General features: G+C 38.6%; 1 protein-coding gene across 1 annotated transcript in view; it reads right to left on the bottom strand.

The window, feature by feature from the left end:
• Positions 1-7,412, bottom strand: part of LOC128660480 (palmitoyltransferase ZDHHC11) — a 238,200-nt gene extending 230,788 nt beyond the window's left edge. The window contains exon 1 of the mRNA XM_053714347.1: positions 7,295-7,412. Within this exon, the coding sequence (XP_053570322.1) occupies positions 7,295-7,312 (18 nt within the window). The 5' untranslated portion in view covers positions 7,313-7,412. The remainder of the gene's footprint in view (positions 1-7,294) is intronic.
• Positions 7,413-18,026: the final 10,614 nt, after the last annotated feature.

Below are 18,026 nucleotides of genomic sequence, written 5' to 3' on the forward strand. Positions count from 1 at the left end.
ACAGTTTAAACAGGATGTAACAATATTTTTGTAATGCAACAAATATTTTACCGGGCAAATATTCTTTCATAGATGTTATACATTTTCTTGAGTTTAAAGTGATGGCAAATCCTAGCGTTTGTGAAACGCTAGGATTTACCAGTGGAACAAATAAACTTTAATTCATAAAGTATAAAATACTTCATTTTGAAAGCTCCTTTATTTGTTTGCAGCGTTCGCTGCACTGAGCTACTAAGGCAGCCCACGGCAGAACGCTATTTTACTGAGAGATGACATTGTTACCTCTTAGCCAATAGCCATCCGGGAAATCTGGCTTGGTGCCGCAATATATGGTGCCAAGCTGTATTTCATGCAGGCTATTGGCTAAGAGGTGGAAATGTCACCTCTCAGCCAAATAGTGTTCTGCCGTGGGCTGCCTTACTAGCTCAGTGCAGGGAACGCTGCAAACAAATAAAGGAACTTTCAAAATGAAGTATTTTATACTTAAAAGGGCCATGATACCCAAATGTTGAATCACTTGAAAGTGATACAGCATAGCTGTAAAAGCTAACTAGAAAATATCACCTTAAAGTGAAAGTAAACTTAGTTGTTCTGCTCTGCCCATTTACATAGTCAATGTAAAAACAATAGGACTTTCATTCATCGTTTCGCTATAACCAGTCTAAAAATAACGTTTTTCACCGCATCTAAACTATTATTTTTTTGTTAGTAATTCATCCCGTTGTTTATACCACAATTTACTTCCTGGTCACGTTTTTGAGCTCCTCCAATTGACTTTCTGGCCGATCGGCGGCCATGAAGCTACTTCATATAAGCCTGTCACCCATTGCGCATGTGCAAAATCTAATCTAAACATCAATTTCTCAGTCGCGCGTTCACAATTCGCGCATGCACTCAGCTACTAGTTGTTTCGTGCCAAGATAGTTAGCATTTAAAGATCGCATGCGCATTTTGAACAGGATCGGCGATTAGCGGATGCGCAATCCTTGCAGTAATCGTGAACGCGCATTTACACTACGTATAGAGCGGGTGTGACCGCTCTATACGTAATGGATAGAAAATACAGGAAGAGGAGGGTGGGAGGAGCGACGGCGATAACGGTAGGGAACAAAATGATCAAAATATAAACTATAGGATTAACGGAAAAAAAAAAATAGCGATAATGTAATATTACTGATGTATATTACATATATATGTGGCACAGGTGAAAAATTTACTTTCACTTTAACATCTCTATGTAAAAAAAGAAAGATATTTTACCTCAAAAGTTCCTCAGTAGCCACATCCCATTGTAAAGGACTTCTAAACAGCAAATCAGTATATCTGTCCCGGGACAGCTAAGGGAGTGAGCTTACGTGCACACTCGTCTTATTTCCCTATTCAGTTTAAGGAAGTTTACTATGAAATCTCATGAGAGTTAAGTAAAATCTTATGAGATCACAGTAAAAGAGTTCATGACCTCAGCACTGTTGATGCCGATTGGCTGCAGTTAATTTCTTCATTTTTTTTGTTACCTGCAGCTGGGCAGCAGTTGAATTATAACATTTTACACTGCACTTACTCTGCTGAGCTGAGGAGATTGTGATGTAAAATATCTTCCTTTTTTACATAGAGATGCTCAGGTGATATTTTCCTGTCAGCTTTTTACAGTTATACTGCATCAGTTTCAAGTGAATTAGCATATGAGTATTATGTCCCTTTAATGAATTAAAGTCCCCTTTATTTGTTCCAATGGTAAATCCTAGTGTTTCACAAACGCTAGGATTTGCCATCACTTTAATGTTCCTTTAAGATATATAGTTATATACTGTAGATTTATGATGAGTAAAATGCCAATACCTACCTGATACTGTAACATACCACCCAAATTTTGTGGCAAGGTTATAGGCACTCAGAAGGTTGAGGGGGGACGTTGCCGTTTTGTGAGCAGGGTCATTGGCAGATACTGAGCAGGATACTGGGCATGTCCATGTGTTCAGTGGGCGGTTCTTGGGCAGTTATTGGTCAGGTCTGGTTAGTCTATGGGCAGGGATAGGGGAAATTCTGCAAATAGGGACATATGGCTGTCACAGGGGACAGAGTTCAGAATTAGGGACATTTTGAATGGAATGCACTGATATATTTGTGATGCATATCCCTGTACACACTGTGATAGGATTTTCTGTTTCTCTACATCATCTTCAGTACACATTTGCTGCTAAAAGACTAATATTACTATTACAATGTAAAAGTACTGGAATCATTAAAGAGGTACTATGAAAGCCAAAATGTTTCATTCATGATTCAGATAGAGCATACTATTTTAAACAATTTTTAAATTTACTTCTATTATCAACTTTTCTTTGTTTTCATGCTATCTTTTGTTGAAAAGCAGGGATGTATGCTTAGGAGCCGGCCCATTTCTGGAGCACTATATGACAGCTGTTTTGCAAGAATGTTATCCATTTCGAAGAGCACTAAATGGCAGCACTATTTCCTGCCATGTAGTGCTCCAGATGTCTACCTAGGTATCTCTTCAACAAAAAATATAATTGGAACGATGCAAATTTGATAATAGAAAAAAATTGGAAAGTTTTTTAAATTGTATGCTCTGTCTGAATCTCAAAAGAAAATTTTTGGATTTCATATTCCTTTAATCCACAGTTCAGACACGGAGTAATCAGCTGGTAAAAGGCCACTTCTTGAAGGCTTCAGGACCTTGGTTTGGACATGTGGGGTTTTTGCTATCCCAAAATACTCTTGTAATGCTCAATCATTTAGTTTTTTGCCAATCGATTGCTCCTTAGCATTTTACAGGTACTAAGTAAGGCCCTTAAAGGGACAGTCTACACCAGAATTGTTATTGTTTCAAAAAAAGATAGATAATCCCTTTATTACCCATTCCCTAGTTTTGCATAACCAACACAGTTATATAAATACACTTTTTACCTCTGTGATTATCTTGTATCTAAGCCTCTGCAAACTGCTCCCTTATTTCAGTTATTTTGACAGAGATCCATTTTAGCCAATCAGAGCTGGCTCATTGGATCGCCACCTGCGTGAGCACAATGTTATCTATATGTCACACATGAACTAACATCCTCTAGTGGTGAAAAACTGTTGTTAAAATGCCCTGAGAGACTTCTGGTAGGCGGCGACCCAAGATGGCCACAGATTCTTGAGGCTCCGTGCAGCTTTAGGTAAAAAGTAACTAAATATTTCGCCATCCGCATTTCCCTTGGCAACTTTTGTGCCTGGGAACTTCCCTGGATCAAGGTACACCACCCCTTGGCCGCCGAGAAGCAGATAAAAGCTGAAGAGGCCGTATGGCGCCGTGGCATACGTTCTGCTGCAACGCTGTATATAGTTTCATCTTACTGCAGCTGCATATCAACCTCCTCCCTGATCCTAAGCAATGGATATGCCCACCGCTAACGAAGCAGGCATCGACAATGGTATACTTTCTGAAGTGAAGGCCATATTCCTGCCCAGGTTGGATAGACTCCTAGCGTCCTGCATGGACCTATGCACAAAAGGTACCGGAACAACTTCCCTGACTGCAGAAACCTGTATCCAGTCGACATGTCCCTACCTCACGGGCTATGGCACGCACTTTCACATCCTACTCCGGTGGTACAGATGACGGCCTCATGGTCTTAGCTCCCTTACGGAGTGGTGGGGTAGTAGCCACAACGGAGATCGGAGCAACTCTCACCTGCCTGAACCTGTTGGAGCCTAGCATGGATTTCATCTCCTTCCTGGCCACTGCACCAGACACAGCCCTTGGATTCAGAGCGGAAGAGAAAACCGCTTCCATCACCTCTAATCTAGCAACGGTGGCAACAGTCCCTCTCAGCACACAATGTATGAGCGCCGTTGAGTGTGGGGACTCGCATGATCACCATATATATCTATGTATATGCCACCAACCCCGGACCGGACATGATTATCAGTGGGGTTAAGGGTTATACAGTAAAGAAGGAGCAGGACACAGACTTGCAGAGATCACTTTATTGCCGTTCCCTAAGATGTACTACTGCTGGAAGCAGTGTAGGACCCGTTTGGCTACGGGTATCGGCTGAATTACAACAAGCCTTTCACTCATAATAGTTAAGGTTCACTAACTCTGACAAAGCAGCTTTTGTAGGACCCTATTGATATTTATGTCTTTGGTTTTAACATATTTGCCACATAGGCTGCATGTAATGTTCTTGTGTCAATGTGTCTGAATATGGATGTATGCTGGACTCGATATTAGCACCCATATGCTTCCTTTTTGTTCTTTTGTACTCTGTCTATAAATCAATGGCATAATGTATCTCAACTGATGTGACGTGGTAACGTTTCTGGATTTTACAAGTTAATTCAGCACATTGTATAATCTTTGTAATTTCACAACTGAATTGCATGCCCTAAGCAAAGATTTACTCTGAAGCTTTAAGATACCGCAAATATATTTCCTGGTTTTCAAACTTGAACAGCGTTAGGGAACCTAGTTAATGCAGTGGTCCTATCTGGAAAATATGGGGCAGGATGAGCTAGGTTTATAGTGTATTTCTAGTTTAGTTGAGTTTTTATTTTTGTTTTATTTTTTCCAGTTAGTTTGTTAAAAGTGTTATAATTCTTGACACTATTATTGAATACCGTGGCGGTCCTACTGTCAACCCTGTTAGGGGGGTAAATGAACCAAACAGAAGTTAATACCCGATGTTTACTTCCTTCTCTAGCATTTAGGTCAATGTGTAAACTCATTTCATGAATTAAATAGCCTCTTAATCCACAGACATCTGATTTGCATGCCCAATTACATCATAAAGCGTTCCGAATGCACAAATCTTTATCTTAACTGCATAATTTTTTGCATATTGCTAAAATAGATGTTATATTATTTAATAACATGACTGAACCAGGCCGCAGGAAAGTCTAGTTTCATACGCACCCTATTAATACTGGGCCAACACATACTTTAACACAAGCGTAGAATTACTCCCTGCCAGATCAGCAGTCATTTGGAGACACAATCCTACTGTACCCCATGCCCACTCAGGTGGGCTTGACTATGAGCCCTTTGTGCTGTACAGTATCCTTATAAATGATCTAGCTCACTAGTTCCACCACCCTAAATACAACGCACCATAAAACCTAAAAAGTTCACCACACCTTGTCCAACATCTCTATACACAATTGGGCATGCAGAAACAACGGAATATGCATTTTACCACCATGCATATCCTCATTTATTTAAATGTAGTTTATATAGGGGTTTAGTTTAGTTATAATTATAATAATAAAACCTGACAACATATCAAATTACTTGAATACTGGGCTTCGGAGAGGATCTATTGTGCAACAAACGTGACTTTAAATACTGCCGAAATTTCTGTATACATGTATTATATGCCTGAACTCTCTTTACTAAAAAGAATAATAAAAAAAAAAAAATGCCCTGAGAGAAGGAGGCCTTGAAGGGCTTAGAAATTTGAATATGAACCTCCTAGGTTTAGTTTTCAACTAAGAATGCCAAAAGAACAAAGCAAAATTGGTGATAAAAGTAAATTGTTTAAAATGACATGCCCTATCTGAATCATGAAAGTTTATTTTCGACTAGACTGTCCCTTTAATACACAGAAACTGATATTGTCTGCTGTATGTAAAACACTGGGCCTTAGCCCCCACTGCCATACTATTTTATACATTAGACCCATGACTCTGAAGCTTCAGTCAGTTATATGTGCAAATCAGGCATTAATGTTTTTAAATGCATTATACTGAAGTACAGTTAAAGGGACAGTCAACACCAGAATTTTTGTTGTTTAAAAAGATAGATAATCCCTTTATTACCCATTCCCCAGTTTTTTGCAAAACCAACACTGTTATATTAATACACTTTTTACTTCTGTGACTAATTGGTATCTAAGCATCTTCTGACCGCCCCTTATCACATGACTTTTAGTTATTTTGCATATAGTTGCATTTTAGACAATTAGTGCAGTGTCTGCCACTAGCCACGGGCGTGATCACAATGCTATCTATATGGCCTACATGAGCTTGCTCTCCCCTGCTGTGAAAATTAAATAAAATAGAGGCGGTCTTCAAGGGCTTAGAAATTATCATATGAGTCTTCCTAGGTTTAGCTTTCAACTAGAATACAAGAGAACAAAGCAAAAATGTTGATAAAAGTAAATTGTAAAGTTGTTTAAAATTACATGCCCTATTTGAAAAATGAAAGTTTTTTTTGGACTTGACTGTCCCTTTAAGTACTGGATACCTAGCTACCCTTGCCAAAATATAGTCCACAAATCCCTTTATATTCCAACAAATATTGTAAAATATAAACAATCTGCTGCTATCTAATAGTGAATGTCAAATAAGCCTTTTTTTTTTTTTTTTTTTTTTTTTAAATACAAATCTCTGGCCATTTGAGAAAATCTGCTCTACCTAATATTAACACAAACCTGATGTGTAGCCATTTACACACTCTCACCTACACATCCCACACAATGGCAGATCTTCCAATTAGCCGTCAGCATTTAAATACCTAGTGTTTTATTGATTACATACTATAGAATTAAATAGAAATAAACAATATCACTACATTGTATCAGCATTTAAATACCCAGTGTTTTAATTAAATACATACTATGGAATATTAAATAGTTATAATAAATAAATATACATGGATCTTTGATATTGTATCAGCATTTAAATACCCAGTATTTGGATTATATACTTAAATAGTAATAATAAACATGGATCTGTATAATCTCTACATTGTCATCAGCATGTAAATACCTAGTGTTTTATTGATTACATACTATAGAATTAAATAGAAATAAACAATATCTCTACATTGGCATCAGCATGTAAATACACAGTGTTTTATTGATTACATACTATAGAATTAAATAGAAATAAACAATATCTCTACATTGTCATCAGCATGTAAATACCTAGTGTTTTATTGATTACATACTATAGAATTAAATAGAAATAAACAATATCTCTACATTGGCATCAGCATGTAAATACACAGTGTTTTATTGATTACATACTATAGAATTAAATAGAAATAAACAATATCTCTACATTGGCATCAGCATGTAAATACACAGTGTTTTATTGATTACATGAACTTAAAAAGTAAGAAACATTCAATAAACATGGATATCTGATATCTCTACATTGCCATTAATTTATGCAAAATAAAGTTAATAAAGTTAACATTTTTTTTAAAGAATTCTGTTTTGATACGTAAATAATAAGATGACTTTGTCTCGCTAGTCAGCTGTATTTACAAGTAACCTGAGTGCCTTACCTTGACAACCTTCAGCATAGTTAGAAGTTTGTTTCTTCCTGAATACACTTTACAAACTTTGTTTAGGAGACACAGGAGGTTGTAGGTGAGATCCTGGTATTAATGTGATGCAGCCAGTAGCCACACTTACTGAGCACTATAACTAATACCATTATCCATAATGATTTATTCCACTGAGTTGCTTGAACACTCCAGTTTGCAGTTAAAAAGCACTAAGCTTTAGTTCTGTCTTGTGCAGCCATGGAAACTAATGGCAACACCCTACAGCCAATGCTCCACATGGTCCTAATGCTGTCTTCTCACCTGCATTTTAGTCCAATGGTGTGTTGCTTTTTCATAAACTGCAATCACAGAATATAAATTGATTATATAGCCTGATTCTTGACACAGCTTAAAGAGAAAGCAAAGTCAAAATTAAATGTTCATGATTCAGACAGAGCATGCAATTCTAAACAACATTCCAATTTATTTCTATTATTAAATTCTCTTGGTATCTGTTGTTGAAGAGTAAACCTAGGTATCTTTATAGGAACTAAGGAGCATGCATGTGTTTAGCATTCTGTGGCAACCACAGCCAGATAGCTACAGACACACGCACGCTCCTGAGCTCACCTAGGATTACTCTTTAAAAGGACACTGAACTCAATTTTTTTCTTTCGAGATTGAGATAGAGCATGCAATTTTAAGCAACTTTCTAATTTACAATATTATCACATTTTTTTTTCTTTTGGTATCTTTATTTGAAAAGCAAGAAGGTAAGTTTAGATACCGGTCCATTTTTGGTGAACAGCCTGGGTTGTTCTTGCTAATTGGTGGATAAATTCACCCATCAATAAACAAGTGCTGTCTAGGGTCTGAACCAAAAATTGTGTGGCTCCTTAGCTTAGATGCCTTCTTTTTCAAATAAAGATAGCAAGAGAACAAAGAAAGATTGATAATAGGAGTAAATTAGAAAGTTTCTTAAAATTGCATGCTCTATTTGAATCACGAAAGCAAAAAATTGGGTTCAGTGTCCCTTTAACAAAGGATACCAAGAAATCTAAACAAAACAGATAATAGAAGTGACTTAGGAAGCTGTTTAAAATGTCATGCTCTATCCAATCAATTTAAGTTTAATTTTGACTTTACTATCCTTTTAATTCTTATTAATTTTAATGGTAATTATTTAAATAAATAAAAATAGAGAAAACATAAATATCTCCACTATAATTGTTGATCACTTAATTTGGCCTGAAAAGGTCAGTGCTGTCAAGTCACACTATGAAATAGTGGAGTCTTTTCTCTAGTGGAGTCTTTTCTCCAGGTCTTACTGCAGACTGTGGGTGAAAAGGAGGTCAAAGATCAGTTTGCACTATGACATTACCAAACTAAAGATCAATAGCAAATTCAAATGTTACATGAATTAGACCTACTTTCCTTCGAGGTGGTACAATTTGGAAATTGGTGGTAACATAAAAATTCTCCATAGACTTTAATGTTTTTACCACCAGTTTACAAACGTTAAAGGGACACTCTAGTCAAAATTAAACTTGCATGATTCAGATAGAGCATGCAATTTTAAACAACTTTCCAATTTACTTTTATCACCAATTTTGCTTTGTTCTCTTGGTATTCTTAGTTGAAAGCTTAACCTAGGAGGTTCATATGCTAATTTCTTAGACCTTGAAGCCCACCTCTTTCAGATTGCATTTTAACAGTTTTTCACCACTAGAGGATGTTAGTTCACGTATTTCATATAGATAACACTGTGCTCGTGCACGTGAAGTAATCTGGGAGCAGGCACTGATTGGCTAGACTGCAAGTCTGTCAAAAGCACTGAAAAAAAGGGCAGTTTGCAGAGGCTTAGATACAAGATAATCACAGAGGTTAAAAGTATATTATTATAACTGTGTTGGTTATGCAAAACTGGGAAGTGGGTAATAAACGGATTATCTATCTTTTAAAACAATAAAAATAAATTCTGGTGTAGACTGTCCCTTTAAGACCTCAATGGAAACTAGCCCTTAGCTGCTTGATATTATTAGAAGTAAAGCACCTTTTGTTAAAAAAAAAAAAAAAAAAAGACCTTGTAATGATTTTGGTTTCATAGAAATATATGTTGGCTGTTGACAATTAAATGATCATGTTCTCAAATGTTAAAAAAATGTTTTAAAAGTTAAACAAAAAATAAAAACAAAAGAAGTATTGTGTATTGTGACCATCTCAGGTACATGTATTCATATTAGCATACATTAGCATAAATACATATACAGCATAACACACAAAAACTGCAAGGACTGAGTGATACTTTGTTTATTATTGACTTCCAACACATTTAGAAGGAGATTAAAAATAACAGGACCTTTATTTCTAAATGTATTCTTCTTTATTTATATTGATCAGAACCATAAATATACCAGCCATGCTGTTACAACTCTGGCTGAGTGACAACCTAGCAACAGGTGACATTGTGGTAGTTAGGTGACATTTTGGTAGCTAGGGTTAGTTATATGGAAGGGCATGACTGGGGCGTGTTTAGGCAGCAAGGCAAATAAACAATTGGCAAGTGATCTATGTCTCCTAACCATCTGCGTAATCTAAATCACACAGATCATCTGAACATATATACACAACAACAGGGTCCTTAAAGAGGATTTATGCTGAATTTTTAAGTGGTTGGGAGGGGAGTGCAATATGCAAAGCTGATTTTGTCACTTTTAAGAAAGCAATGACATGAGCAGCAATATATTGCTATAGTCAAGATTCTGGCTGTTAATGTTTTTACTGGGTATGGGCAATCCGATGCTCCGAAAAGAGCTGAAGGCCGCGAGAGGCCGCTTTCTTCCACATTCGGATGCTAATGAAGCATTGATTGCCCATACCTAGTTTTTTTAGAGCCATTTAAATCAGCATATATCACTTCTTATCACAATCACTTATTAAAGGTGCATGTGACTACCATGTTTAACCCCCTCAACTTCTGAGACATTTCCACCCCTGTGCTGAGCTGTTTTGGAGTTTTAGTTGCTGCCCACAAGTCTCAAGCCATTTGTCAGCAACAAACCCACACAGTAGATATTTGGTTTTTTTCTGCTGACTTGAAGATTTAAACCATAGCATTATTATATGTATATGTCATGATATGAGAACTGTAGAACTATATGTGTGAGCAAGCGTATATTTTTTAATTAAAATTTTAATAAACAACGTTGTAAAACAATTGTGTGCGTGTGTTTTTTTTTTTTAATAAACTCTACAGTCAAAAGAAGAAGGGTTATCCTCATATAAATTAGGGCCCTTGGATGTAGTTATATAACTTTCATGTGCACATTGGAATAAATGCACATCTATTCACACTAGGGGGCATATTTATTAAAGTCTGACGGACCTGATCCGACAGTGCGGATCAGGTCCGCCAGACTTCACTGAATACGGCAAGCAATACGCTCGCCGTATTCAGCATTGCACCAGCAGCTCACAAGAGCTGCTGGTGCAACATCGCCCCCTGCAGACTCGCGGCCAATAGGCCGCCAGCAGGGGGGTGTCAATCAACCCAATCGTACTCGATCGGGTTGATTTCCGGCGATGTGTGTCCGTCTGCTCAGAGCAGGCAGAGGTGTTATGGAGCAGCAGTCTTTGTGACCACTGCTTCATAACTGCTGTTTCTGGTGAGCCTGCAGGCTCGCCAGAAACACGGGGCATCAAGCTCCTTTCGGAGCTTGATACATATGCCCCTTAGTCATCACTATTACCACAGTGATCATCTGGGTATTAAAACTTAAAAAGGGGCTTTATTTTAAAAAGGGGTTTCTGAGCTTTAAAACAAGGGATTCTGTGAGTCTCTACTCCTTTTTGATGGCCTAGTATAAGAACCTAGAGAACCCCTCATAAAAAGGTATTTAAATTTTAATAAACAAGGTAGTAAACAAAAGTGTGTGTTTTTACTAAACTCTAAACATTAAAAAATAAGAAGGGGTTATCCTAATATAAATGTTGGCATTTGGGTATATTTATATAACTCTGATGTGCATGTAGAGGCTTCCATGAGCATCGACTCAAATATATATTATAGAGGGCTTTATTTTAAAGAGGGGCTTCTGGGCTTTAAAACAAGGGGTCATGGGAGTCCAACCCTCCATACAGCTCCCTTAAAGGGACACTGAACCCAATTTTTTTCTTTAATGATACAGATAGAGCATGCAATTTTTAGCAACTTTCTAATTTACTCCTATTATCAATTTTTCTGCATTCTCTTTCTATCTTTATTTGAAAAGCAAGAATGTAAGTTTAGAAGCCAGCCCATTTTTGGTTCACAATCTGGGTTGTACTTGCTGATTGGTGGCTAAATGCACTCACCAATAAACAAGTGCTGTCTAGGCTCTGAACCAAAAATTGTCTGGCTCCTTTGCTTAGATGCCTTCTTTTTCAAATAAAGATAGCAAAAGAACAAAGAAAATTTGATAATAGGAGTAAATTAGAAAGTTGTTTAAAATTGCATGCTCTGTCTGAATCATGAAAGAAAAAAATTTGAGTTTAGTGTCCCTTTTTCAGCTTCCTACAGCAACCTGGAACTTCCGGGTTTCCCTCATGTCTCAGACTGCCAATGCTCTGCCCCTTAACCACTCAATACCCATAGATTTTAAGGTAAAAGTATTTCCAGACCAGGTCCCTGAAATGCTAATTTTCTTCCCTAAAATGTCTCAATTAAAAGGTCAATGTTTTATAATGGGTTATAGCAGGGCTCAAAATATTAGGTCGTAAGCTACTATCAAGGCCAAAAGTTTACTCGCCCCTTCTGATCCTACCCACTACCTGCCCACATCACACCACTACTCCACCACCTCTTTGCATATATTAAGCCATTGTGAAACACATTATTGTGCAGTAATTTTTAATATTTTTTTATTTTATACCTTAATTAAATAATTCTACATACAATAATAGATTAACATAAATAAGCGCAAAGCAGCAACATCAATTTGGTGGTTCTGGGTAAGACAACAGCTGGATAGAAAAAGGAAGTTGTAGAAGTGAGAGTGTGTAAAAAGAGACAGCTGACAGGAAGGTCTTAACAGACCTGGAGATTTTCTTTTAATAATTTTCATCTCTTCCTTCTCTCTCTTAACTATCTTTCTCCCCTCCCTCCTCTCTTCAATCTGTCTTTTTACCTTCTCCCTTATCTCTCAGACCATATCTTCTCTTTACACTCTTTCTTTCCCGTCTCTCATATCCAGACATCCCAACCTGCAAAAACTCATTTCAGGGAAGTGGTTATATATTGGACACCTTTAAACCCTAAATAAGATAGGGACTTATCATTAAAGTAGCTTCCCACTAAAGTCATATTAAAAAAAAGAAGCTTTATTGCACAACCACATACAAAAAACCTATTTTCCAGTGATCGTACGCTTGTTGAATGCTTAAATATTTTAGAATACGAAGTTTAATTACGTGCAGTAAATAAGGTAATATTTATGTTTTATTTTATTAAAATTAGGGGGGGCTTTTTTGTTACTGATGCATGCTTTGAGGGTTCTATAATCTCCCAGCAACTAAAGGCATTCCTTAAAGAAGCACTTTTCCGTATTTGGGCCACATTGGATCATGGTACTTGGAGTTTCAGGGAGATTGCATTCCATTTGCTGGCATCAGGGAGCCGCTATTACAATCAGGGAGACTCCCTGAACTTCAGGGAGAGTTGAGATGTCTGCATATCTCTTTACTCTTTTTTCACCACTCCCTCATAATGCTACCGTCTTCTATCTCTCTCTATCTGCCCCTGTTTACTCTCTCAGAAGTAACAGTCTAAGCATTAATAGTGTTCCTACAGCTCTAAAGGAATAACATATCCTTGCCCTTTCTAGGATACATAATATTTTTAGCACATATGTCAATGCGGCAATAGGAGTGTACATTTTGATTCAACATTCACTCGCCACCATTAAGTTTTCACTCGCCAATGGCTAGTAAAGAGTGGAAATTTTGAGCCCTGGTTATAGGACACAAATGTTATTTGCAAAAATGCAGCATGGTATTTATTTTCTACAGTATTGTCGTTTCAATTATACGCAACAGCAAAAATTATTTTTTTAATCTTACAATTTTGAATCAAAAGTAGCTCTGCAACAGTTCAGCAGGGCCGCCACTAGAAATTTTGGGGCCCCTTACTTAACTATTGATCAGGTCCCCCCTTGACATGATCAATTTTTGACCAAGTGACTAAAACATATATGCACTTTTTTCTTAAGTCTAGTCAAACTTGGAAATGCTGTAAAGGTATTAACACACAAACACACAGACACACATAAGGATTTATATATAGACACTCTAGCAAACACCCAAAGAAACACACAAACAATCTCAGATACAGACACCCACACATACACTCAGCACTTGCTTACATTGACCTGACAAGTAATGAGGTAGACTACAGTTTTGTCAAAAGAGGAGATTTACAAGACAAAATATGGAGTTCTGATTATCTTTTTGTCAAGGAAGATGCCAACTAAATGATGACAACAGCATGCAGTGGCTGAAAGGAATGGGCCTGAACTGCCTAAACAATACTTTAAAGGTTAAGTGGTGGATTGGTGACTTCCGGAAAGGTCTCATTAGTCTCAAAGTCTGTAGAAAGATGTGAATAATCAGTAGTAAGGTCAAAATGTCCTAAAAAGGAACAGACAATGGACACACACACAAACTCAAACACAAACTTGCACATACACCCAAGGAAACACCCACAGAGACAGCCTCAGAAAACACACAAAGACATAATGTTATGCTTGTGGGATACTCCTCTATCAGACCAAACTCGGCCAGTAGTCTTGTTATCCCGGAGCCGAACCGAAAGATAGGGCATATCCCAGAGCAGAGAAAGTTAGCAAGATGAGGAAAGCAGCACTCACCAAAGGCAGGGTAGTCTTCAGCGGCAATGGTAGAGCAGTCCAAGGTAAACCACTAGAATGGTCAGGCAGGGCTTGGCAATGTTAAAGCAGTCAAAGGGCAAACCACTTGAATGATGAGGCAGGCAGGGTTTGGTAACGGTAAAGCAGTCCAAGGGGAAACCACTAGAATATCTTCTCTTTACACTCTTTCTTTCCCCTCTCTCATATCCAGACATCCCAACCTTCAAAAACTCATTTCAGGGAAGTGGCTTCACCCGCTACTGCGCCCCCCCCCAGTTATATATTTGGCAACGGTAAAGCAGTCCAAGGGGAAACCACTAGAATAGTCAGGCAGGGTTTGGCAACAGAGAGGCAATCCAGAATAATAGGGGTTAATAGGCAGAGTAGTCAGGCAGGCAGAGTTCAGCAGCAGAGTATCAGTCCAGAAATTTAGGCGTTAAACAGGTAGAGTAGTCAGACAAGCAGAGTTCAGCAGCAGTTTATCAATCCAGCAATTCAGGGGTATAACAGGCAGAGTAGTCAGACAGGCAGGGTTCAGCAGCAGAGTACCAGTCCAGAAATTTAGGGGTTAAACAGGTAGAGTAGTCATACAAGCAGAGTTCAGCAGCAGTATATAAATCCAGCAATTTAGGGGTATAACAGGCAGAGTAGTCAGACAGGCAGGGTTCAAACACATTAAGGCAATAAGTAGTAACAATCTATCACACCCTGGAGCACACAAAGTAACACCTATACTTGGGCAGTGAAAGATTGTTTATATAGACGCAGGATTCGTGCCACAGACGTCAAGACCGGCATCAGTGAGAGAGGAGTGTTCTGGCAACGAGCAGGGAAGGAGACGCCGCGCCCCTTGCAACAGCTAGAGTGGCGCGGCGTGACACATACACACTCACAGACACCCACAGAAAACACACAAACATACATAGACACACACCCTCACAGAGACATCGACAGAAAATGCACAAAGACTGACACACAAACCCTCGCAGAGAGACCCACAGAAACAAAATACATACACACTCAAGGAGACACCAACAAAAGCACAATGACATAAACACAGACACCTACAGACACACTCACAGGAGGCAAAATGTCTGCACATTGCCATCCCCTAAATCAACAATGTGTGACATGCATGATAAAAAATATAGCAGAAATTAACGGCTAGATTTAGAGTTTTGTCGGTAACGACCCGAAAAGCTAACGCCGGCTTTTTTCTGGCCGCACCATAAAAATAACTCTGGTATTGAGAGTTCACATAAAGGCTGCGTTAGGCTCCAAAAAAGGAGCGTAGAGCATATTTAACGCAGCTTCAACTCTCGATACCAGAGTTGCTTACGCAAGCGGCCAGCCTCAAAAACGTGCTCGTGCACGATTCCCCCATAGAAAACAATGGGGCTGTTTGAGCTGAAAAAAACCTAACACCTGCAAAAAAGCCGCGTTCAGCTTCTAACGCAGCTCCATTGTTTGCTATGCGGAAACACTTCCTACGTCTGCACCTAACACTCTAACATGTACCCCGAGTCTAAACACCCCTAACCTTACACTTATTAACCCCTAATCTGCCTCCACCGCTATCGCTGACCCCTGCATATTATTATCAACCCCTAATCTGCCGCTCCGTAAACCGCCGCTACTTACATTATCCCTTTGTACCCCTAATCTGCTGCCCTAACATCGCCGACCCCTATATTATATTTATTAACCCCTAATCTGCCCCCCACAACGTCGCCTCCACCTGCCTACACTTATTAACCCCTAATCTGCCGAGCGGACCTGAGCGCTACTATAATAAAGTTATTAACCCCTAATCCGCCTCACTAACCCTATAATAAATAGTATTAACCCCTAATCTGCCCTCCCTAACATCGCCGACACCTAACTTCAATTATTAACCCCTAATCTGCCGACTGGAGCTCACCGCTATTCTAATAAATGTATTAACCCCTAAAGCTAAGTCTAACCCTAACACTAACACCCCCCTAAGTTAAATATAATTTACATCTAACGAAATTAATTATCTCTTATTAAATAAATTATTCCTATTTAAAGCTAAATACTTACCTGTAAAATAAATCCTAATATAGCTACAATATAACTTATAATTATATTATAGCTATTTTAGGATTAATATTTATTTTACAGGTAACTTTGTAATTATTTTAACCAGGTACAATAGCTATTAAATAGTTAAGAACTATTTAATAGTTACCTAGTTAAAATAATTACAAAATTACCTGTAAAATAAATCCTAACCTAAGTTACAATTAAACCTAACACTACACTATCATTAAATTAATTAAATAAAATACCTACAATTATCTACAATTAAACCTAACACTACACTATCAATACATTAATGAAATACAATATCTACAAATAACTACAATGAAATAAACTAACTAAAGTACAAAAAATAAAAAAGAACTAAGTTACAAAAAATAAAAAAATATTTACAAACATAAGGAAAATCTTACAACAATTTTAAACTAATTACACCTACTCTAAGCCCCCTAATAAAATAACAAAGCCCCCCCAAAATAAAAAATGCCCTACCCTATTCTAAATTACTAAAGTTCAAAGCTCTTTTACCTTACCAGCCCTGAACAGGGCCCTTTGCGAGGCATGCCCCAAGAAGTTCAGCTCTTTTGCCTGTAAAAAAAAACATACAATACCCCCCCCAACATTACAACCCACCACCCACATACCCCTAATCTAACCCAAACCCCCTTAAATAAACCTAACACTAAGCCCCTGAAGATCATCCTACCTTGTCTTCACCTCACCGGGTATCACCGATCCGTCCTGGCTCCGATATCTTCATCCAACCCAAGCGGGGGCTAGACATCCACTGAAGAAGTCCAGAAGAGGGTCCAAAGTCTTCATCCTATCCGGGAAGAAGAGTAGATCCGGACCGGCAACCATCATCTTCCAAGCGGCATCTTCTATCTTCATCCGATGAGGACCGGCTCCATCCTGAAGACCTCCACCGCGGACCCATCTTCATCCGGCGACGTCCAGCTGAAGAATGACGGTTCCTTTAAGGGACGTCATCCAAGATGGCGTCCCTAGAATTCCGATTGGCTGATAGGATTCTATCAGCCAATCGGAATTAAGGTAGGAATATTCTGATTGGCTGATGGAATCAGCCAATCAGAATCAAGTTCAATCCGATTGGCTGATCTAATCAGCCAATCAGATTGAGCTCGCATTCTATTGGCTGTTCCGATCAGCCAATAGAATGCAAGCTCAATCTGATTGGCTGATTGGATCAGCCAATCGGATTGAACTTGATTCTGATTGGCTGATTCCATCAGCCAATCAGAATATTCCTACCTTAATTCCGATTGGCTGATAGAATCCTATCAGCCAATCGGAATTCGAGGGACGCCATCTTGGATGACGTCCCTTAAAGGAACCGTCATTCTTCAGTTGGACGTCGCCGGATGAAGATGGGTCCGCGGTGGAGGTCTTCAGGATGGAGCCGGTCCTCATCGGATGAAGATAGAAGATGCCGCTTGGAAGATGATGGTTGCCGGTCCGGATCTACTCTTCTTCCCGGATAGGATGAAGACTTTGGACCCTCTTCTGGACTTCTTCAGTGGATGTCTAGCCCCCGCTTGGGTTGGATGAAGATATCGGAGCCAGGACGGATCGGTGATACCCGGTGAGGGGAAGACAAGGTAGGATGATCTTCAGGGGCTTAGTGTTAGGTTTATTTAAGGGGGGTTTGGGTTAGATTAGGGGTATGTGGGTGGTGGGTTGTAATGTTGGGGGGGGGTATTGTATGTTTTTTTTTACAGGCAAAAGAGCTGAACTTCTTGGGGCATGCCCCGCAAAGGGCCCTG

The sequence above is a fragment of the Bombina bombina genome, chromosome 5 (assembly GCF_027579735.1).
Source record: "Bombina bombina isolate aBomBom1 chromosome 5, aBomBom1.pri, whole genome shotgun sequence".
Taxonomy (NCBI): Eukaryota; Metazoa; Chordata; class Amphibia; order Anura; family Bombinatoridae; genus Bombina; species Bombina bombina.